Here is a 22,983-nt window from a genome sequence, read left to right as displayed (position 1 = left end):
GTTGCCTATTTTTCAGAGCCTTTTCTGAAATTTACCACACTAAAATATAGTCAAGATCTGTAAACACACTCAAAAGAAAAGTGTATGCGTTATCAGTAACTGTGGCATCACTATGAAAATATTTTAAGGTATGTAGACTGATACTTGGAACATTTATACCTGAACATTTTTTTTTAACAAGAAATAAGAGATCAATCAAGTTCCAATTTTACTAAGACTTATTAAAAAAAGTGAAGTTATTTCTCAACTGCAAATTTTTCCAAGCTCTGTAGAGTGATACCTAGCTGGCAACTAAATACAACTGTACTTGTCTAACACACTGTACCTGTCTAAAGCACATCAAACTTATGCAAGCCTGTAGAGACCAGATGACCACGCAACTTCTACTTCCTTCGTTCACCCTTCTAGAAAGCTACAGCAAGAGTTTAAAGAACTTTTTTTTTTTTAAAGGGTAAAGATTTTTTAGTCATGAAAAAGCTCCTTTGTCCTAAGGAAGCAGCTTAGAAAGTTGAAACAGAAGAATCTGAACCAAACCAAGTCTTTGGTCACATCCTCTCACCTCATTACTAACAGCAATTTCTGTTGTTGAGTTTGCAGAATTTAAACAGGGACACTTAAGAAGAGGGTCATCCATGAAGCAAGCAGCCTAAGGAAGTAGCAGACCCCTGAGCCACTCCTACCTGATATACTGGGTCAGAAGCGGGACTGCCAAAAGATGACTGTCTTGGGGCAGACCAGAGCAGTTTGAGGAGCTGCAGAAGGAAGATCTCTGCCCACAAGATCTAATCCAGGGACTCTGCTTGAGCCCTGACCAGAATCTGAAAACAAGGAGAACAACGTGTGCCATAACCAAGGATTCAAATAATCCACTACTCTGGTTACTCACAAAAATGTGTCTCAATGTAATATTTTTATTAAAAGTATTATTAATTATTATTCTTAAAAGTTGTATTATTATTAAATAATATTCATATTATCACTGCTACTCAGCCAACTGTGTCAAAGTCTTCACAGACTTTGGCCACAAGAGAGTGATCTCAAGGTCACAGAGTACATCAATCAAATCAACACTATCTCCTGGGCAAGTCAGCTGGATCAGACAAAGGATTTCTCATGCTGCTTCATAAAGAATCCAGCACCTGGCCAGAAGACTTATAAAAGAAATCCTCCCGCAGCCTTCCTGAACTGGCAAGCAGAGCCTGGAAGAAGCCAGGGAAAGATGACTACAAGCCAGTATTATCTTGAAGCAGATTTTCTCTTGACTGAAAGCAAGACAGACTGCCAGCCACTATTTGCAGATGCCAAACCTTATCCCAGAAGGAAGAAATTAAGCATTAATAACAATTTTTTAAAAGCAGTTACTAAACTACAAATCACAAAACCCTATCTATGAAAATATGCAAAGGGCTCCAGGACAAGGGAAGCCTAAAGATCATTTTAAAATCTTTTCCTTACATCTAGGTAACACAAAAGGCAAATCCCATCTAAGAACCCAAACTGGTTCCTACCTATGAGTTTAAGCAATTACTAGTCTATTATAATAAAAGGGTATTTTTCAATGTAGGAACAGAATTTTCATGGTGTAGCATTAATACTACAAATGCAAAAATATTTAGAAATTAAGATGCCTGAGGTAACAGTTCTTCTAACGTGAGCTATTCAGTGACAAGAAAAGCGCTGAAGTTGTCCACAATGTTGTGACACCATTCTTCTAGATAATTATCATTAGAATAAAGCAGTAGCTCCAGAGTATCAAAGCTTATGGTTTAAAACAAAGCTCTCAAAACCACATTACTCATATTACACTTAAAACCAAAAAAAAAAAAGCACGAAGGCTATCATGGAAAATCCTAAAATAACATGCTGCTTTAATTCTCAACTGTTACTGGAAATTTGGCAAAAAAAAGGAAACACTGGGACTAATTGCCCCAAAAGAAAGAGCTGGCTGATGAGTCTACAGTGCTAGAAACAGCATATTTATGGAGTCCATCTGACAGATATCACTGCATCACCTAATTGTGCTCAGAAAAAGTGACCTTGTTTGCACAAAAGTAAATCTTTTAAATACTTATTTAGGTACAGTTATATTGTGTCATAGAGGTTCTTCCTTTCCTGTAATATTTTGGGAGCGTAGTTTAGCTGCATGCTCCCACAACATTGTGTGGTCCAGCAGACAGGAACTGAAAACTTTCAGAAAAGCTGCTACTGACTGCTACTGTTCCCATCTTCTTCACGGCAAATATATCAGACTTCCAATCAAAATTAGACAAGGACAATAAAGTGTTAATGACCTGTCACGTACAATAGGTAGCACCTGTAAGCTTAACAGAAGACCTTCTGTAAGTACCAAGTGAACCCTACTACAGGTTCCAATGTCAGGGGTTTTTACTGATGTCTAGATCACATTCAGCAGTCAACAGTAAAAGCCACTCTAGAAAAGTTAGATATCATGGTTAATCATTTATGAAACCATACATATTCTATTGCTCTGTCTTCCAGCTCTTTATTTCAATGATCAGCTTTGTCTTATGGTTTCCATGAAGGGCTCTATATTCACAGCTTTCCAGAACCAAATGAAACCGCTAGGCAAATGCCACAGCTATTCTAAGGAAAAAAAGAAAGATTCCCACATTAGCATTTTGGGCTTTTTCAAAAACACACATCAGTTACTCACAAAGTGTCTCTCCACATCATCTCTGATAAGCGGAAATATCTCCTCTGTTCTTCATGCACCTGTAGTCAAACAGAAAAGAATTGAAGCAGAGTTACAGACAAACATCCCAAAATAGCATCTGCCTCTCAGATCCCATGGATTTTCACAAAACAAAAATTCATTCTAAACATTCACACACAATATGACTTTTTCCCCATTTCACTAACTTTCTCCAGTAAAATTACAGAGATAAAGGAGCACAAAAGGAAGAAAATTGCTTCTTGTTTGCATGTATTGCACTGCTCTTTGCTGTGGAAACAAGGATGAATTATGAAAACTAATCAACTGAACCGAGAGAGCACATGCCCTAGATTTTTCAAATAATCTCTTGGTTTAACCCAGTTGTTCCTGAGCCTGCCTATCCCATGAACAATTTACTATAATGGAAGCTGTGACTCATTAAAGTCACCTTTTATTTTAAGAGAGAAACAGCTCGAATTATTTATGTGCAAGATGTAATCACATTAATTTGAACAGAAGAGGCCAAAATTTTAATGAGTTCCATTTTTAAGATCTAATATAGTTGATAAAAAACTCCTTGTTTAATTTTTTTTATGTCTCAAGAGTATATCTTACAGCCACTAACCAAAATGAAAGACTACAGACTATATTCAAGATTGTGAACTCATATTTCCACTTGAAGGGACAGTGAAACAGTTGTAACATTTCAATTTGCTGACATCATTTAGCAGCAAGCATTGCAAAATATAAAATATGCAATAGCCCTGAAAAAAGCCACTCTTCTGATTTTTGGTCTTTTATATTTTCAATCGATAAACATAAGTGAATGATAAAAAAATAGTAGCTGTATGAATTAAATATTTCTTTAAAGCAATTTACTATTAATTCACAGCCCAAAGCAGAAATTACTATTTCTTAATACTTTTAACATACAAAAGTAAATTAGTATTTTTAGATATGGTCATAAAACAGTAAATCTGTAACAGATTTGAAATAACAGGTCAGTTATATATAAAAAACAGAAAACAAACTTCTGCAAATCATCCTTTCCCCTTTAATTGCTCTGTACCATTACAAATAAAATTCTGACTTCAGAGAGTAGGTCACAAGCAATGCTAATTTAGGAGCCTGTCTAAAATTTTATTTTGTTAAAGCAGATTTAGACATTTAGTGGAAGGAAATCACACATGGTATTTACAAGCATGAATTGTAAGTTCAGTGTGTGCTTTGCAATACTTTAAACATGCCATAATGGAGGCAGCAAACAGAATTGCTTAACAGCATCTGGTTTGCCCACTCCCTTCCACTGATGCTAGAGCAGCTGGTAGAATAAGGTGGTTCTTAACTCCTGGTGTTGCTGCACCTCGGGACATCCTCTTGTTTCAAATAAACTTCAGGTTTTCCTCTCAAAGAAGTCTGCTGAGTAAACAGGATATGTTTTATCGGTCCTCCATCATAAAACATGTTCAAAGAGTACATGTACATGTGAACTGCTTTCCTACCATCATTCTCAGAAATAGTTATTTGCAAAGTCCTACGTGATGAGCAGTGTGGTTAATGTAATTAGGATGGATACTGCAGCCTCATTCCTTGTTTTACCATCCTGTGGGCCTTCCACAAGCTCCTCTGATGAGGCAAATACACTACATAACAATATGAAGGGATCAAAAGACAGGTGGTCCTTAACTTCTCAAAACTTTAAGTTTGGGATTAAATTAATGCTAAGAAATAAATTAAGTTGGCCTGCTCTTGGGCAAGCATACACTACAGATGGGTTTGCGTATATAGTTAAGCATCTTCTTTCCATACACCTGCTCATTGAGGTCAAAACCACATTCCTTTGATGTGGTCTTAATAGGGTTGCTTATCTGTATGTATCAACTACACTGTTCACTACAGCTTACTAAAAAATTGGGAAGAAAAACCTTTCAATTATTGATGACAAATAAAAATATTTTTTTTTAATCCTCCCATTTTACATAATTTCCCTAAACAGGTCACTCCAGGTCAACTTAGCCGCAAGTTTCTTAAAGTTTTTGAAGAAAAAAGTCTTAGTAGCATACAGTAAATTTTTGCTGTTCCTGACTAAACTAGACCTGAATTCCTGAAAAGATCAGTTTCAACTTCTTCCAGAGACTGTTTGACACATTAGACTGGCCAAACTGTTTATATACAGTCAGTACTACTTTTAATAACTTTAACCCTGCTGCCTGGCTTCAAATAAAAAGCTATTAAGAGTGACTTCAAAAATTAAATCCCTTCTATCTGTGTAACTCCTCCCTGAAGGTTTCTCTGGGATGAGGTTTTAGCAAAACAGCTTATGTTATCCGCTCACATTACTCTGCTTGTGAAAGGAAGCTGAGCCAATTATACTGCAAGGTGAAAGCTGAATTTTTCTTTTTATTACATTTGGGGCATTTTTTTTTTTAAACCACTGCTGATGGGACAAAAGAAACTACCTCTGCGGAGCTGCCTGGCTGGCTTGCAGTAGAAAACATGAGAAATGCTACAGGCATTTTTTTTTTTTCCTGTACACAGGAGAAAACTAAAGGTTATAAAAACAAATAGTATAGGATGGGCAAGCTGATGAACACAAGTTCTAAAACAACTGATGGATTTTCTTCCAATAAACTACAAAACTCAGTAAGTGTATGAGGAATACTTATCAAGTCTCAATACCAGAGAAATTCAGATCGTTCAAATTCCATGTTAAAAATAAAATTTTTCATACTCAGAAGAGTTTTAGTTAACTTCCAACTGTAACAAGAGAGCTGCTATAACTTTTCCATCCTCACCATTGACTTTACATGCTCAACACACAAATATGAAAAATTCACACCTCCACTTACAACTTTGCAGCTACTAACTACATCCACAGAAAGGACAAATCTCATCACCAGCACTAACTTGCTCCCCCTGCCAGGACCTGGGGGCTGAATTTCTCACTGGTGTGCAAGTTCCTCAGATCTCTGGTTTGTGGTGTTTGCTCTTGTTGCTGCTGTTATATTTTGCAGTCGTCATTTCAGATATGCAAAAGCAAGTACATATATTTATGAATAACAATTCATTTCCTTTATAACCTATTATATTTGCTTTAACCTTCAGGATGAATTTAGGAAAACAATTTAAAAGGGGTGTGGTTCAGACTCATGTAAAATTGATTAGCATTTCAGAGAGAAATTAAACTATTTCTAATTCCAACTCTATAAAATAAATAAAAACATTACATGTGTTGGTCATATGCCAGTGCACACAACTCACTTAGCAGACACCCTGTGAAAGTAACTTGTTTTATTTTTATGCCTGTATTTCATCTTTTATCAGAACACTCCAGATTTTTCAGAGTTGATAGACTATGCACATGGCTTACGTACGTTACTTGTATCAGTTAGTCAGGTCTTTAGGAACAACATCAAATAAGTGACACAAGCCATGTCAAAGACTGTACAATAAGGTGTGTGGGGCACAGTCTAGGAAGCCATTAAATGAACAAGCCCACTCATCCTCAGTGGCAAACATATGAGCATACAGCGAACATGAAAAATAGACTTGTCAGATCAGATGACAGACCTCAGCAAACACATTTCTACAGGAAGCAATTTGTTTTCAAATGATGCTCAGAAATCACAAAGCCGGATGATGCTGTGATTTAGCCTGACCTACAACATTAATGCAGTCCTTTCTCTAGCACAGTAGCCAATGAAAATTAAAACCATAACAAAACAGAACTGCTGAAAAACAGACTGTTGACTAAATCCACAGGGAGCAAGAGGCTAAATTCTAGCCTGGGAACATTAATGAAGGATACAGTTCCACATTACACTTAGTTCAACCTAACTACCACTTGCCTACCTTGTGCTGAACCTAACAAACCAAGCAGTTGCACAATTCAGCAGAAAATAGCTGTTGGAAGGCAAGCAGCACCCAGCGTAGCTACCACTCACTGCCTCCCATCAGACAAGCAAGGTGATCCCACTCACCTGGTGGCAGCCACACGTCCCCGGCACCCACTGAGCAACCGCGCAAAGAGCGGAAGGAAGCAGCATTGTTCCTTTTAGCGGCAGCTGATTAAATCTGACATTGAACTGTACTCTTCAAAGAACTGCTTTAACCTCTAAATAAGAAGTAATAATAAGAGAATCTCTCTCCAAATACAGAGAAGTATATGCCTAAAAATGAGTTCCTATCTTAAAAGTAGGATGTAGAATAGCTTGATGTAGGCAGTTTTCAGTGTGAACTTTGTAACGCGTTTCTAGACATTAGCATAGCTTCCCAGTTTTTATAACAGGCACCCGTGTTGCATTACCTGAGAGCAGCATTAGCACATATCAAATATCACCTGATAATCAATAATTAACAAGTAGAGTCATTACTATTTTCCACCTACAAACTAGTATTATATAAGTATTTAAACATTTTCAATAAAGATCAAGTCCATGCACAAAAGAAACCCCGTATCTTAGACTACAGAAGATACAACTGAAGCTACCAATTTGCTTCAGTCAGGTGAGATACTGCATTTTGAGAAACTCAGTGTCATGAAGGAAGCAAATAAACTGTTGAAATACAACTCTATGTAGCAGAACAGATCTTATCCTAACAGAAATTTAGTAATTGTATTAAGTTTTACACACCAAAAGCAATGCTACCATGCTCATTAACTGCAATTACATAATGTCCTTTGTTAATGTACTTTAAAAATGTTAAATAAAAATTTTATTCAACCTATTTTAAGTACACAAAATAAACCAAGCTTCAGCGTGTTCACACAAGCTTAGTAGTCTTCAGCAACATTTCACGTATAAAAATGAAGCTTCTCAGTATAGTATTTCAATCATATAGCAAGAGAAAACAGTTCTCTCAAGAAGATCGAACCATTAATACACTGCTTATAAATCACATCCAAGTAAAACACCTGCAGTTTAAAATGGCACCATAGGCAACGGGAAGATGCTATGCCATATTGGATGCCCTTATGTTATGCTCTCAAAATCAGGAGCTTCAGCAATCCAACTCCCTGAAATGAATGGACTTTTCTCTAATTAGGTTGAACCCTAACAAGACCAGCTCCACACACAGCAATCCCAGCCTGAGACAAGGGAGAAGGGGACAAGGAGGAGGCGGCAGCAGAAAACACACTGTAGTGACAGTGAGTTTAAGGCGCCAGCACAGGGAGGGGACAAGGAGGCAGCAGGGACCAGTGTCCCAAAACATAGGAAAGCACCGGTGAGACAAGCCAGCTCCCAGGCAGAGCCATGCAGACCTGACAGGTTAGTAACTCTCCTGGCTTCACATCAGCTTTGTTGCTTGGATAGCAGCTCCAGCTGCTCTGTCTCCTCTGCCCTTGGCCCAAACATCTGCACTACCTCTTCTTCATCCACAGCTGCAGCTCCAAGCATCCTTCAGAGCTGTGCGCAGCACCCAGATGGTCTGGCAGCGGCAGCTGCTTAAAATACTGTTGCCCTCCCACTGCTATCCCCACACTCACAATCCAGAGCAGGTCCCTAAAGATGACAATGCCCACACTTCTGTTTGTCCATGTCCAGACTACAAGCATTTTCCAAGCCACTCCTCTGTTAAAGTCAATGTGGGCTTCTGCCTCTGTGGTTACAACTGGAGGAAGGTTTTTAATCACTATCTCTCAAGAGCTCTGAAAGTACAGTTACAACTCTTACCCTACATGGATTGCTTTCATTTGTCAGGAGCTCCATTGTGGGGAGTGTATGTCACAGATTTAGAGGCAATCAACTAAATACTGCTCTAGAAAGGTTAATGAAAAGGCCAGTTCACATCAGACTGAAAATAAGTGATAACAATAGGAGGTGAAATCCTGTGGAGCTTCCTAGTAAAATAATGTACACTTCAGTAGACTGAAATGTTCCAGTCTTCAGAAGTGACTTTTGGATAGACAGCATACATTATCTGACAATAATAGCAAAAAAGCCCAGAACATTAAAGCCTACTTCCCCATTTCCTGCTATAAAAACCTTTAGGTACCCCTCTCCTATATCACACACCAGAATATCAGAGCCACCTCCTTCACTGAGAAATTAAACCCATGGTATTTCTTAAGCCACCATTCATTGTGTCACCATGTGACAAGCCACCTTGGAATCACTTTCCACTAAACTCTGAGCCTTCACACCTGCTGTTACTTTCCTCAGCCACATCCTTTACCTGCAGGCTTCATCTAAACCACATCCTTGGGAAAAAAAAAATCTACATATGCAAATAAAGGCCTGAGAAAAATGCTTCTATATCAAGTTAGTCAGCATGATGTCAAACACCAATCACTATCAGCAACCTTACTAATTTTGGAGTGCTGTTAATGGGTGAAGATGGAAGCTAAGGGAACACCGAGTTGCAGATGAACTTAAAGGCATTACTTTTCCTTTGTTTTCTAACAGCTATTTTGAACATACCTTAAAAAGACACAACCACTGAACTGATAATTCAGGGAACGCTAGGTCATAAGGCTAGCCAGAGCACAACATAGCACACACCACTCAGTGGCTTATCATAAGCCAAACAAATGACATGAGTGTTGAATAAGATGCATTTCACATGTTGGTAATTTAGCTTATTACTTAGTAGCATGTGGACATTTTCTAACACTATAGGATTAACAGCCAAGATGAGATTTGGATTTCTAATGCTACTTGTCCTAGAAATGGACATTAAGAACCTCCCAAACACAAGGACCTTGAACACCAGTACAACAGTCCATCTCTTTTGGCTCCAATAACCACCTCAAAAGAAGAGACAGAGAAGCCACACAACTTTTAGATAACTGATTGGCAGGGAACAAAAAACCCAAGACCATTCTAGATGTCCCAATTTGTCTCAAGAATCATTAAAATTCCTCTTAACTACACTGTACATGCATAATTATTTTGATATTACATACATTTGCTCTCAACTCCACAAGAAATCATAAGGTTTTGTCAGAGCAAACCTGCGAACAGGAAAGTTCCCTGCCTTACCTTTCAAACAGTGAAGCTTGTTAAATAGGACAGTTTAAAATGAATGAATGTGTTACTTCCAAGCAGCACAGCTTAAATTGTTGGCTCAGTCTACCCATGATCAGAAAAAGTAAGCTGAAGCTTTAGCTGCATTCTGCTAAGATGTCAAAACTATTTCATAATCTACAAATATATACATTTATCTCTTTCAGCTAAGCTGAAAGCAATCAGTCTTAACAGTATCTCCTTGTGTTACATACACTGTTTTGTACAAAGAACTAAACAGCTTCCTGTGTCTTTATCAATTGTTCTAATAAATGACTTAAGGCTACTAAGTAATTTATCCACAACAATTTAATAATTACAGTATTTTCATCAAAGGAGAGTTCTAAGATTTTCAAGATATTAACAGTGCCTAACATTTCAAGCATATCAACCAGCTTTTGAAAGCCCTGGGTAAAACGCTGCTCCTATGGAAGAATTAAACATGACATGGTCAGAGTTCTACAAAAGAAAATGAAATATTTTTCATTTGAACATTTGCATGTTAAACATTTAAACTGCTGTGAAGAATTTAGATACAAGAGTTTCCAAGAGCTGTTCATTTCCAATTGACTATATCCAAATCATGATATTTAACAATACAAAAGCCTTCTAATTTCTGTCCCAGTGAAGGCTGACAAATAGCATCAATAGCGTCTGCTGAAAATTTACACTTTACAAGCATGCTACTCACCCACACAGTCTCTCATAAGTCATCTATTTTGTACTGGGAAAATTCATCAGAATAATTTTCAATGCATCAATTTAAGGATGCCTACTGCAACATCTGGAAAAAGCTATATAAATAATACAGAGCATGTACATACACAAATATTTATGTATCCTTCAAATTAGAAAGTTTCAGGCTACCAACAACACAAAAGTATCTGAGTATTTTGATCAACACAAGAATATCTTTAAAGGTGCCTGCTTTCTCGGATGCATAAACCATTTAATCAACATCTATTAAATGCTAAGTTTCATATAAGGAAAACACAACACATGAGCCAGATATGAAAGGTCAGACTGAAGACCTATTTAGCCCAGCTACCTGTCTAACAGCAGCCAATTCAGGAGTGATGCCAGTAACACGACACTGCACTCCGGCAGCGTTCCTCAGCCAGCATTTTAGTGCCTTCCCACAAACTGCATTCAGAACATAGTCTTTACCACTCGGCAATTCACTTTTTTCCTTCCACTAATTTGTCTAATCACATTTCAAAATAATTTGTGTTTAAGATACCCCATGACAATAGTCTTGATACAATCATACACTAGATAACAATGGAGTCTCACAGTATAATTTCACATTGCAGGAAAGCATTCTGCAGCTACCACCTCAATCATTTCATAACGCACCACCCCTAGTAGCCTTCCCACCTCCAGTGTCATACTGGCTGCAGACTTCCCCAGAGGCATTTCCCAAAGAGTGCTTCCCTACTGAGCCACCCCTCTGAATTACTGTACTGTCTCTTTAACTGCACAAAAAGCTGGCAGCACATCCATATTGAACTACACAGTGTGTTGCCTAGTTATGTTAATTGAACAGGAACAGTTTCACTGGGGTTTAGCCATTAAAAAAAAATAATTATTTGCATACACAAAGCATCTCAACTTTCTTACTGTTCATGGCAGGATCCCAGGGCTATGTTTCGCCATTCCCAAGTAGTCCAGGTTAATTTTGACATCTAGAACAAGGTTCAGGAAGAGAAAAAAAATTGTCACACACGTTTGCACACTATTATTCACTGTAGATGTTATTTTAAAGAACTGCAGGGTACAGCATCTCCAACAGAGTTAACTATTGGCTTCTGCAGCTCTTTTAGCTCTATCTCCACTGTGAATGGAAAATTGGATAGCCCCACTTCTTGCCTGGAGCGAAAGTTCACATCACTCACTACAAATCTGCAGCATCCTAGTCTTTTTCCATGTATACAGAGCATTTTATACTGCAAGACCACAGCTTCAAATAAAAATCAATTTCAACAATAGTGCAGAAGAAAAAGAACCAGAGCTAATTTTTGCTTTTAAACTAGTCAGACAGTCTCTCTGTATATCTCAGAAGTAGAGCCACCATTTTATGTAAATCACTAAACGCATACAAGTCACAGGAGGTACAGAAGTCCTAACATAAGTAACACCTTGCATCATGATACTAAGTCGAGCATGCTTTTCATAAATTCACCCCACAGTTGCTATCACAGCAGGAAATTATCTGGCTGGGCTGGCAAAAAGAACACCGGTCATAATGGGGTTGAAATACCACAAAGTCGCAGCAAAAAGTTTCACAGCCCTTTGGAAGTCACCTTACTGGCCAGAATGAACAACTGAAGAGCAGGAGTTGGAGACACTGCTTTTCTTTTTAATCCTGTAACGATAGCAATCCCAAGTGAAAAGGAAAAAAGCAGCAAGTTCCCCCAAAATGCAAAGAGCAATTAACAGTATTGTCATTTGCAATGGCAGTCTTTTTTTTTTTATTCATTCTAGCATAAAGCGGAGTAAGGAAACGTCGGCAACAACACTGCCAGCTCTTGCTTCCTCTGCATTTCCTCTCAGAAAGGAAGAAAAATTAAACATTACACTTGGCAACTCGTATTCTCACATTCAGTTAGCACCAATAAGTGAGGGTCACTTCTACAATTCAATGAAGGAATACTTTTTTCAATTACAAGCCCTTAGTGACCTGAAGTTATTCATCCAGTTAAAACAATGAAACAATACTGGCAACAAAATCACATAGGAAACCGCAAGTTAACCAATAGTAACAGATAAGAAATGAAACACTAGGAGACATTCAAACTTCTTAACCAAAACAAAGGAGTTACCTGAAGATTAGAGAGGTTATTGCAGTCTTATTTCATGAAGCTTGGCTTTTTTTGATATTCCTCCTTAAAATGGTTCAAATTATTTTGCTTTTTACAGATGCGTATCTATGTATGCCAGCCATCAGCAAGACGCATGTTCCAGAATTACAAGAATATTAACGTGTCAGTGATGACACAGACAAGTCATCAGGAAGCCTCTTATGACATTTTGGTGAAGAAAGCCAGAAAAACAGTAAGTTAGAAAGTAGTTTGTGGGGACAAGAAGCCCTCTAAAACTGGGAGTAGGATCCAGGCTTCCCACCATCCCCTATCAGAGCATTTTGCATAACCTGCATCTCTGCAAAGCCGTGTCAGGCTACTCCAGTGACACACACAAGCATTACAGTGGAGAGCTTCATGAAAGACTCTCAGTAATGGAAACCTCAAACAATGTCAGACTTGTTAGACACATCTGGGATGGCACTGAAACAATAAAGTCAATACAAAGATAGCGTTTTTCCTCCAACCCACTCATTTTTTCCTCCTCCATTTTCTTTTTCCACCATTATTTATTCTTGACTCCATGTTTGGGACTGTAAAGCGTTGCCACGCAACCTCTTCTCTTGTACATTCACATTTCCAGCCCAACTCCCTCCTACCATTAATTTTATTAATGAATAAACAATCTGAACTAGTAATGGGAGCTGGTTATAACCACAGGTTGGACTTTTCTGTACGTGCATGAGGAAGACAGGACACTGCTGCAGAGCAGCCCCACGCCACGTCCCACAGCACCCACCAGCCTGGCAGCAATGGCAGAACAAGGATAGCACTACAGCCAGCCCCTGCATCCCCATAAACCATGTCTAAATTTAACCACTACTTCTTTCACTCCACACCAGCAGATCACAACGGCCTAACCACAAAACACAATCCTTCCCTATAAGGACAATGAACTGGGATTCTCCCACTTCACTTGTAATCGCAGGATTACTTGCAGGGGAGAAGCTGCATTTCTGTCAAGCAGCCTTTTAGCTTGTGAACCTCTGCCCTGGGTTTGGATCTCCTCTAGATACAGCTGTGCCATGGAAGAACTCAGCACCCTCAGCTGCTTGTCCCTGCTCTCTGCCAGAAGGCTACCAACTGAGCTGCTCTTAAGTACTTTCTAACCTATTTACTCAGGATCAACTGATACAAAGAGTGATTATTTAGGCTGTTTAAACCACCCCGGCTTATTTTGGTTGGCACTCTGCAAAAGAGCTCACATAATTGTCTCAGCTGTCAGAGGTACAGGTTTACAGCCCCCTCACTGAAATACTTACTCCTTCTACAAACCAGGAATGATGGCCAACAGCAAAACCAGACAAGAAACCCCTGTTGGCATCCCAAAAGAAACTAGGGCTCTTGGCACACTTATCACACAAGTGTGAGGGCAAGTTTTGCTTTCATGTGCTCAGCCCTTTCCAGGCAAGTAATTTCCCCTAGCTCTCAGAGAAGATACAACTTGCAGAGCTCCTCGAGCCGAGTCAGCCACGTGAGCACTGACAGCAACACTGCGTGTAAGCCTCTGCCCTTGAAGAAAGGCAAGAGATGCTGGTAAAATCTATCAAGTTGCCTCAGGGCTACAAGTTTTGAAAGCGAAAAATGCTAAAATGTTAAATGCTGAAAAAGCTAAAGGTAGACTACACGCATGCTAAGATGTTGCCTACCATGTTTTGTTATTCTGTTACCCCACCCACCACACACAAACCCCATGAAAATAACAGGTGAAAGAAAGTATAGCAGCGTAACAAGTTTTGGGAACAGAAACTGCCTATTTGGTCTGTGCACGCAAAGCACCATCACACCAAGATCTTGGTCTATTACTGTGGCTCTTAAATAGTACCATCAATTTTAGAGGGGGAAAAAAAAATTATGACAATAGACTAGATAGGATAGTATTAACATAAGTTAAACGTACTCATTAAAGGCTATACAGTATAGTTTCTTACTAATGATTAAAATTTTCTTTTAAAAATAAAGTATGAAATCCTGAAATTTAATATCAGCTAAAAATAGCAAACTCTCTAGAAGTGCATGCCATCAGGTATATAGATCAGCAAGACCATTTGATTAATAAAGAAAAAAAATAAAATTAAGGAATTGTGATAGGGAAAAAAAGGTCTAAACACAAACAACCTCTGAGTCTCTTGCTAAAAGAAGATGCTAGGGGAGTTGTATTGTGGCCCATTTAGAGCCCCACTACAAACTCCACCATGTATTCAGCCTTACATTAAGATAAGCTACTAAACCATTCCCAGAAAAGATTAGCCAACTTGCAAAGACACGGGCCAGGCTGTCTCATAGCAAGTGATACCACCACCATCACTAAGGCAACTAGTTGAGTTACTGACACTTCCATCAACTCCAAGATAGCCAATAACATAATCATTCCATTACTGCTCTCCTTTAAATAACAAAACTCCCTGTTTGGACATTAAGGACAAAATTTTCACACTCAGGTGTGGTACCAAGTCTCACCTGGATTACAAAACTCCCCACATTAGCCCTTCTACCATTAAAGATGTCAGTGTTTTATATTGCCCAAGTCCAATGAAGAACAGAGACAGCGAATGCTTATGCATTTACCGTTACTCCTCCGTGACAAATGTAAGCAGCCACAAGAGACTGGTCTGATTTGCATAGCCACTGAGGGAGCAACTCAGTGTAAGGCAACTCGAGCAATCTAGTAAATTCAGATTCAATATTATCAAATTATCTAGGTTGATTCTTTGATTCTTTTGTAGCTCAAGTGTTTAATTCATGATTTCCAATTTGAAGGTATAAGCTTGTGAAGGCTTTAGTTTATATATCTCACACCTGATGGAAATATTTAATTCCACTGTATAAAAATAAGCTTAGAACAGCAAACACAAGAGCCCAGCTTAAATTTCTAGATATAACAACATCACTGCTAAATTACAAATTCAACATTAAAGAGAACAAAACTGGTTACATTCTGTTCCTGTTAAAAGCTTCCAACATAAACAGGCAATAAAATATAGCTGTTAAGTGACAGCAATACAACCACATATGTATTTTGTAACTTCTAGTTGCTAATACTTAAAGTTACTTGCTAGCAGTGAGCAGAAGGATGATCAGGGAGGGAGGCTGGGGGGGATAAACTATTAATACAAGTCTTCTATGACTCTGGCCCCGTGGTGGATAATCAGCTTCTAAAAAAATACATATATACAGAATACATGCCAACGACTGTAGGATTCTAGTGCCACTCATGGCTTTCTTTAAATAACAGATGTGCTACTCACTTCCTCTGTTCTATTCAAAATCTGTGGGCAGCCATAAACTTGCCCAGAACCATGACTGTTTCATAACACTGAAGCTACTTAAGAGTCAGGCACTGAGAAACCAAAGTTGACATGGCAAAAGAGCAGCCCACTTCTCCCTCTTGACTTCCTTCAGAAGCCAAATAACATCTGTGACCAGGATGCATGCCAGTGCTTTGATTCCTCCAGAGCAGAGACAAAAGCTTTCCCCCTACCTTACTGTAGTGCAGAATTCATGTTTTCATGTAAAGATTTTACTGAAAGCATGAACTTACGTGGATCATTCAGCTCCTACACAGGTGGAAAGCTAGTGGAAGAACAACAGTCCCAGGAATGTATCTTTAAAGGCATCTGGAAACATGACTAATCTCAAGTGAGAGCACTGTCCCAGTCCTGCAGCGCTGAGTTCGATGCTCCATTCCCAGCATGTGCTGGGAGAAGCAGTCCTGCTTTCCCTCCACTCACCTCCAGCCACATCATTCCTGTCTCCACCTGTGAGAGCAATAGCAAGGTGTAGCCACAGGGTGAGTTTGCAAACTGATAAAAACATTACTGAGTGGGTTAGTTTCCCATGAGATAAGCAGCATGAAAGAAGTAACACAAGCGTTAGCTCTGCCAAGGGAGCTCCAGCAGGAAATCAGGGCACAAGGCAGGACCACCCAGAGATGCATCGGTACCTGCAGCATCAAACTGCCTCCAAAGCCTCTAGCATCAGATCTTGTCCTCCAAGTGCAAATCTTCTGGTTAATGTTCAATCCATAACAGGTTTATGAATAAGTTTAAATTTTAAAAGAAATGTTTCGCATTTCTTACAGAATTATCTAAATACATAGAAAATGTTCTACAATAATGTATAACGCAAGCAGAGCTTCAACTTTAGAGAGCTGGGTTTTGTGCCAGCACAGCAAAAAGCTGCTGGATATTTCAGATCATCATCTTCACCTACTGATGGTTATTTCACATTAGCATTATCTGATAAGGTCAGTTATTCAAAAGAATCAAAGTTCCCACGATGCTAAATGAAACATGCGTGGAACACATTCAACTTGACACTAGAACAGACCACTCACATGGAAATCCCAAAAAATAATCAGGAAAAAGGAACTAGTTGAAATTCACATGTTTATCCTTGCTTTCTTCAACCTACACAATTCTCTAATATTTAATCATTATCACTTGTACATCTCATTCTGCTTTTTTTTTTGTGACATGGAACCTCACCTTCCTCATAAGAACAGTTTGCACATGACCAGATGGAGGTGTAATCAAGCTCAATTACAACGCATCAGTTTTCATTTGTCATATTGCTAAACGCTGGTCTGCAGTTTCTGAATGATACAGACTGATAAAACTGCCCTTTCAGTTTATTTTTCTCTCCAAGAATAAAGGAACAAAGTTCCTCCCTCACTTCCCTGCAAAGCTGAAAATTTACATTCATAACAGGACTAACACATTGAGATGGTGAGCACTGCAATACCTCTTCAAACATTTACTTTTAAGTCCTCAAAGTTAGGACAGGCACTAAAATCATTCCATCCCTGGTTTTAACCAGGAAGCCTGTGCAACACATTCCCACATGCTTTGCACCAACTGTTTTTCTACTATCAAGGTGGAACAGCCTGGACAGGACCTCCATCCTAAAGCAGCTCATACCTCCCACCTTAAGGCAAATGAAGAGACTTCCGAGAGGCAGGACAAACAAGTACATACACCAGTAGGCAGGAGCCAAAGGAAGGTGTCTGACATCATGCATAAATAGTCCTCCTGCTTTGACTACTGACATTCAGTTCCGCTTCTGGTCCCATCCACACCTGCACAAAAACACATCAGCAGTTTTGCCCTGTTGATAGCCTTCCACATGCACCACTGCCTGGGTACTCCTCCACAGCGGGGTCCCTCGGAAAGGAACAGCAGAACACATAACCTGACAGTTCAAACAGACATGGGGCACCTGGTAAGACTGATGCTCTTTAATATGGAAACAGAAAAAGGTTTTAAGTTTTTCCCAAAATTTAAGCAACTGCAAGTCAGGGCTCTGAGAACTTCTTTGAAAACAAAACTTCTGTTCACAATCTATTTTCATTTCTACTTTCACCTGTACACAAGCTTTCTCATATTATAAATATTTTGTACTAAAGAAACCAAGCAGAATAGCTTTAAAAATGGAGAGTCTGTTGGCATTGCCAAACAAATCTCACACATTTCACAACTATAGAACACACCACCAAGCAGCTGCATCAGTCACAAAGAAGTTAAAACAAAAGCCCCAAGAAATCATATGACCAGTGTCATTAGTATTTACAACAAAGCACTGTTTCCACAAAAGGAAGCAAAATGACGTATTTCCCACACCAAGTTTAAAGCAAAAACACTGACAACATAAATCAGTAGCTGGTGTATTCTTCAAAAAATTACTACACCTGATTCCCTTGAAAACAGCTTCTCAAAATAGGCATAGAAGACATCAAATTCACTACTGGACACTGAACATGGAAAATCTTTTGAATTTTCTTAGTGTTAGTCTTCTGAAACACACAGGTCAATTAAAAGAATCAGACTTCAATTTTGTCCCAGCTTGCAAGCTCCTCTTGGGTTCAAACAGATGCCACCTTACCTCATAATCCTAAAGATATCTTCAAGAAATCCACTTCTGACACACTCTTGTCATGAACACCAAGTCACACATTGCAATTCCCTGTATCTCCCATCTCAAGGCACTTACAGCTTAGTTCCCTTGCTGGATCCTTCTGACACAGGACACGGGCTATCCGCACTATATAGCAGAGATGTGCTTGCACCCCAAAACACTTACTGCTGTGTGAACCCCTTAGAGACAAAGTTCTATGAAAATAATTCAGATTAAACCAGCAAATTTACCAATTGCCCTGAATGACTACTGAAAGCACGCCTTTTCTTCCAGAGACTACTATCTAACATTGAAAAACTAGGAAGTAATTAAGCAAAGACACTTTGCCTAGGGATAGCAAATACATGAAGAAAAGTTTCTTCTACACTAGCATTTTTAATTTATCCATAAAGCTCTAACCTCTCAATTTTAAGAAACCTGTTGCATCACAAACAGTTAAAAAGAAAACCATAAAAATGTTTCCATCCAGTACTCTGACAATGCAATACAGCTGTGAGAATTAAAAAAAGCTCAGAGACCCTTGAAAGGAAAGCAGAACATATGTTGCCCCATCTATTTAAGCTTTTACCTCCCACTCACACTGACACCCATATACACAATGCCAGATCTATGATAAAGGCATCTATCCATCCCTGTGAACCTAGCCCAAGGCCATCCAAGTCAGCTTTCATAAGCTACTGAGTCATTAGAAAAGTTTTGTACTATTGATACAGTGAAACAGACAAACACGGAATACTCTGAGGCTGCTAGCTCCTAAAACAAATGCTTCATAATTGTTCCATTTTTGCCATAGTGCAGTTTCTCAGAAAGTTTTGCCAGCACAGATATATCAACTAAAAGAGTAAAGAAAAAAAAGCCATGTGCTAAGCCTCACAGCTACTTCAGCATGATAACAACCACGAAATAGCATTTTTTGACAGCTTTGCTTGTGGTGTTTGTGGAGGTGATATAGTAGTGACAGAAGAAACACTCCTAGCAGAACACATTGCAAATTAATTTGGAGTCTCTACCAAGATGTTTCTTTGTATTGTGAACGAATTGCCCCTTTCTAATAGAACATATAGCCCCTGAGGTAACATCATTGGAACTTTTAATTCAGACAGCAGAGGTTATGCCTTTAAATCCAGACATCCTGGCCTTGATCACCACTGTCAAAGAAACATATACAAGTACCATGTTACACCGAGATACACTCAACATAAGATAGTTGGTTGATTTTTAAGAAGTTTCAACATTTTTCTCAGCTTGTAGCAAAAGAAAAAAAACACATTTAAGGTTACTACAATTCAGGGGGGAGAAAGCAAGGTTTTACTTTGTACACTCAATCTCACCGTGCTTCTAGCCAGTTCACGTGCCAGCACAGGAGCCCTTTCTGCAGCAGCTGTATTTCACTTCCCCTCTGAGCCCCCTTAGAGCTTAATGAAGGATTCATCATCAATCCCACACACTGTCTCTGTAGCGATATCAGCTGGACATACTCCCTTCTCTGCTTCACCCCGCTCAGCCCCGATTTGAGTGAGCCAAATCCTCACAGGCTGTTTAAGATGATCCCAGAGCTCATCATCTCCCCAGACATGCCCTGCTATCATTTGCAGGACTGCACTGCAAACTGGATCAGGGAGTCTGTGCGTGACCCCTTTTTTTTCTGGCTGGGTAAGTTAGCTGATCTGCTTCATGCCTGGCATCACCAGAAGTTGCACCAGTGATACCACAAGTCACAGAAGTCCCCAAGCCACTATTACTGCCACAGATTAGGTACAGTTGAACTACAGCCTCAGATGACTTCCAGTTTAGTCAATCTTTTACAGAAGAGGAGAAGACACTCTTTAAAATAATGTAAAAAATGCTAGCTGGGGTAAAGTCACTTTAATTCATTTTTGACACCTGGTGTCAAGCCAAGGCTCACTAGAAACAGTCTTGCTTCTCTGAAGCAGAGCAGCATGCTAATTTTTGCTGGCAGCTCACTACAATTTTTTTGAACTTCAGAAGCAGAAGAAAACGTTTAAAAGCTCAATTTTGAAAATCACAGAATCACAGTGCATTCAGGATAGGATTTAATCCTAGTTACTACGCAAACTTTTTTTACTATCAACACTCTGCAGCGTATTCTAGTATTAAACGGGATTGCAGAACAGGCTTTACGATGAAATCAGAGAAGTGGGGAGAGTGCCCTGAAGGTTCGTCATTAGCATTATCTCTATGTGTAGCTCACTGGGGAAAGAATAAGGAAGACTCCTCTGTGGCATTCTATTCAAATGTATGAGCCATATTTAAATGGGTAAGGAACATATTTCTGCTGCAGACTTCACAGCAGGTCCAAGTCAGCATCAGTTTCGTTAACAGTCAGAACATCCAAGCTAAAAAGCCCTTTGCCGTACAAAACCGAAACAGAAGTGCACCTTGTGTACCCTGAATTACGCAGAGGACCCGAGCAAAGACTCCAAGGGCTCTCAAGCTAATATCGCACTTTTCATACAGAGGCGAAAAGTCCTGAACAGTACCTAGTAAAAACAGAGCTTGGCCTAAATTTTATGCAGGAGGAACAGGGAGAAGAGGAAACCGTCAAGTTAATTATAACCTACAGGTACATCCCCATTTCTAATGGCTGCATCTCAGAACTAATCTCCAAAACTCCTTCCTGCACCCAGACCTCGACCAGCCTATTTAAAGACCAGGGAACAATAAACCCTGACGAGCAGAAAGGGTCGGGGGAAGGAAAAAAACGAATACAATGACTGCAAAACAATGCCTGGAAAAGGAGAGTTGAAGACACTTTTTCAGAAAGGCAGCAAGCACACCAGCCCCGTCCCGGAGCAAACCGCCAGCTGTGACCCCCAGCCGGGTCAGGCCCTGCTTTGTTCCTGCCATTCCTACCCCGGACCCCCGCCCTGCCAGACCCCCGTGCCTGTCCTCGCTAACCTCCTCCTCCCCAACCACCTGACACCCCCCGGAGACACCGCACACTTTTGCTCTCCCCTTGCACACGGAGCACCCCTCCTTCTTCCCCCTCGTCCCGACTGCAAAGAGGGCTCCCCCTCTTTTCCTCCCTCACAAACCGGGTCTCCCCCCATGGCAACACGCTGGCCCTCCCCTTGCACAGAGGTTACCCCACCCCCCCCAAGTGCAACCGGGGCACCCCCGAACCCTCCCGCACGCTGGGAGCCCGCCGTTGCAAGCAGCGCTGCCTCCTCTCTGCCCTCAGGGCAGCCCCCCCGGCAGAAAGGGAGCCCCGGCCCCGCCGCCCCGGCCCCGCACTGCTCACAGAGAGCGGCCCGGCTCCCTGCCCCGGCCGGCCCGCGACCCCCGGCTGCACAGGCCCCGCAGGACACAGGGCCCCCGGCCCCAGCGGGACCCCGAGCGGGGCAGAACCGGAGAGCGTCCCGGCGCACCCCCCTCACCTGCGGACTGCGGCTGCCCGCCCGGCCCCGGCCGCGGGCCCCGCTCCGGAGCGTTCCCAAAGTCCCGAGCGCGGCCCGGGAGCGCGGCCCCGCTGCCCGCGCCCGCCCGCCCGCCGCCGCCTGGCCCCGCCTCCCGGCACCGCGCGTCACCGCCCGCGCCAACATGGCGGGCAAGGGCTGTGCGCATGCGCCCAGAGACAGCGGCGGGGGCGGGGGGCGACGCGCGGCAGGTGGGGCCAGATGAGGGGGCGGGTCTGGGGCGGGGCGAAAGGAGCGCGGGGACAGGAAAGGGGCGTGGCCTCAGTGCCCGCGGGGCAGCGGCGAGATGGATGGATGGATGGATGGATGGATGGATGGATGGATGGATGGATGGATGGATGGATGGATGGATGGATGGATGGATGGATGGATGGATGGATGGATGGATGGATGGATGGATGAGCGGGCTGGGGTACACAGGGACAAGAGCTCTGCCAGCAGGGGCTGACTCCGGGAGCATGTCATATCAGGAGAGCTGCTGGAAGAGCGGGGAGGACAGCAAGAGGCAGCAACCGTCCTTGGTGACTTAGTGAAGGCGAGTGATAAATGTACAAAAACACCTAGGGAAATAGAAGGGGGAACATCTAAGGACTAGGGGACCTCTCCAGTAGGAAACAGGAGACTTGGTTACGTGGAATATGGCAAAGATTTGAGGTACTCAGTGACTTTTTTGCCTCAGTCTTCAGCAGCAAGGGCTCCAGCCACACCATCCAAGATGTGGAAGGCAAAGGAAGAACCACCCACTGTAAGAGAAGATCAGGTTCGAGACCACCTAAGGAACATGAAGGTCCACAAGTCCATGGGACCTGATGAGATGCATCTGCAGGTCCTGAGGGAACTGGCGGATGAAGTGGCAAAGCCACTATCCATGATATTTGAGAAGTTGTGGCACTCCAGTGAAGTTCCCACTGACTGGCAAACAAGAAACATAACCCCCGTTTTTAAAAAGGGAAAAAAAGAAGACCTGAGGAACTACAGGCCAGTCAGTCTCACCACTGTGCCTGGCAAGATCATGGAGTGGATCCTCCTGAAAACTAGGCTAGGGCACATGGAAATTAAGGAGGTGATTGGTGACAGCCAACATGGCTTCA

At 41.0% G+C, this 22,983-nt stretch overlaps 1 protein-coding gene across 6 annotated transcripts in view; it reads right to left on the bottom strand.

Annotated features, from left to right (window-relative positions):
• Positions 1–21,940, bottom strand: part of KLHL13 (kelch like family member 13) — a 90,710-nt gene extending 68,770 nt beyond the window's left edge. The window contains exons 1-3 of one of the 6 annotated variants that reach the window (XM_074882321.1): positions 21,854–21,936; positions 11,302–11,366; positions 2,675–2,733 (exon numbers count right to left, since the gene is read on the bottom strand). In XM_074882321.1, coding sequence (XP_074738422.1) covers positions 2,675–2,694 — 20 coding nt within the window. In that variant the 5' untranslated portion in view covers positions 2,695–2,733; positions 11,302–11,366; positions 21,854–21,936. Of the gene's footprint in view, positions 1–2,674; positions 2,734–2,880; positions 2,950–11,301; positions 11,367–12,503; positions 12,783–21,853 lie in introns of those variants that run through there. The other 5 variants (XM_074882325.1, XM_074882324.1, XM_074882323.1 and 2 more) reach the window with 5 other exon arrangements.
• Positions 21,941–22,983: the final 1,043 nt, after the last annotated feature.

Source organism: Strix uralensis, chromosome 13, assembly GCF_047716275.1.
Source record: "Strix uralensis isolate ZFMK-TIS-50842 chromosome 13, bStrUra1, whole genome shotgun sequence".
In the NCBI taxonomy this organism is placed as follows: domain Eukaryota; kingdom Metazoa; phylum Chordata; class Aves; order Strigiformes; family Strigidae; genus Strix; species Strix uralensis.
This window is presented reverse-complemented; position numbering and strand designations above follow the sequence as displayed.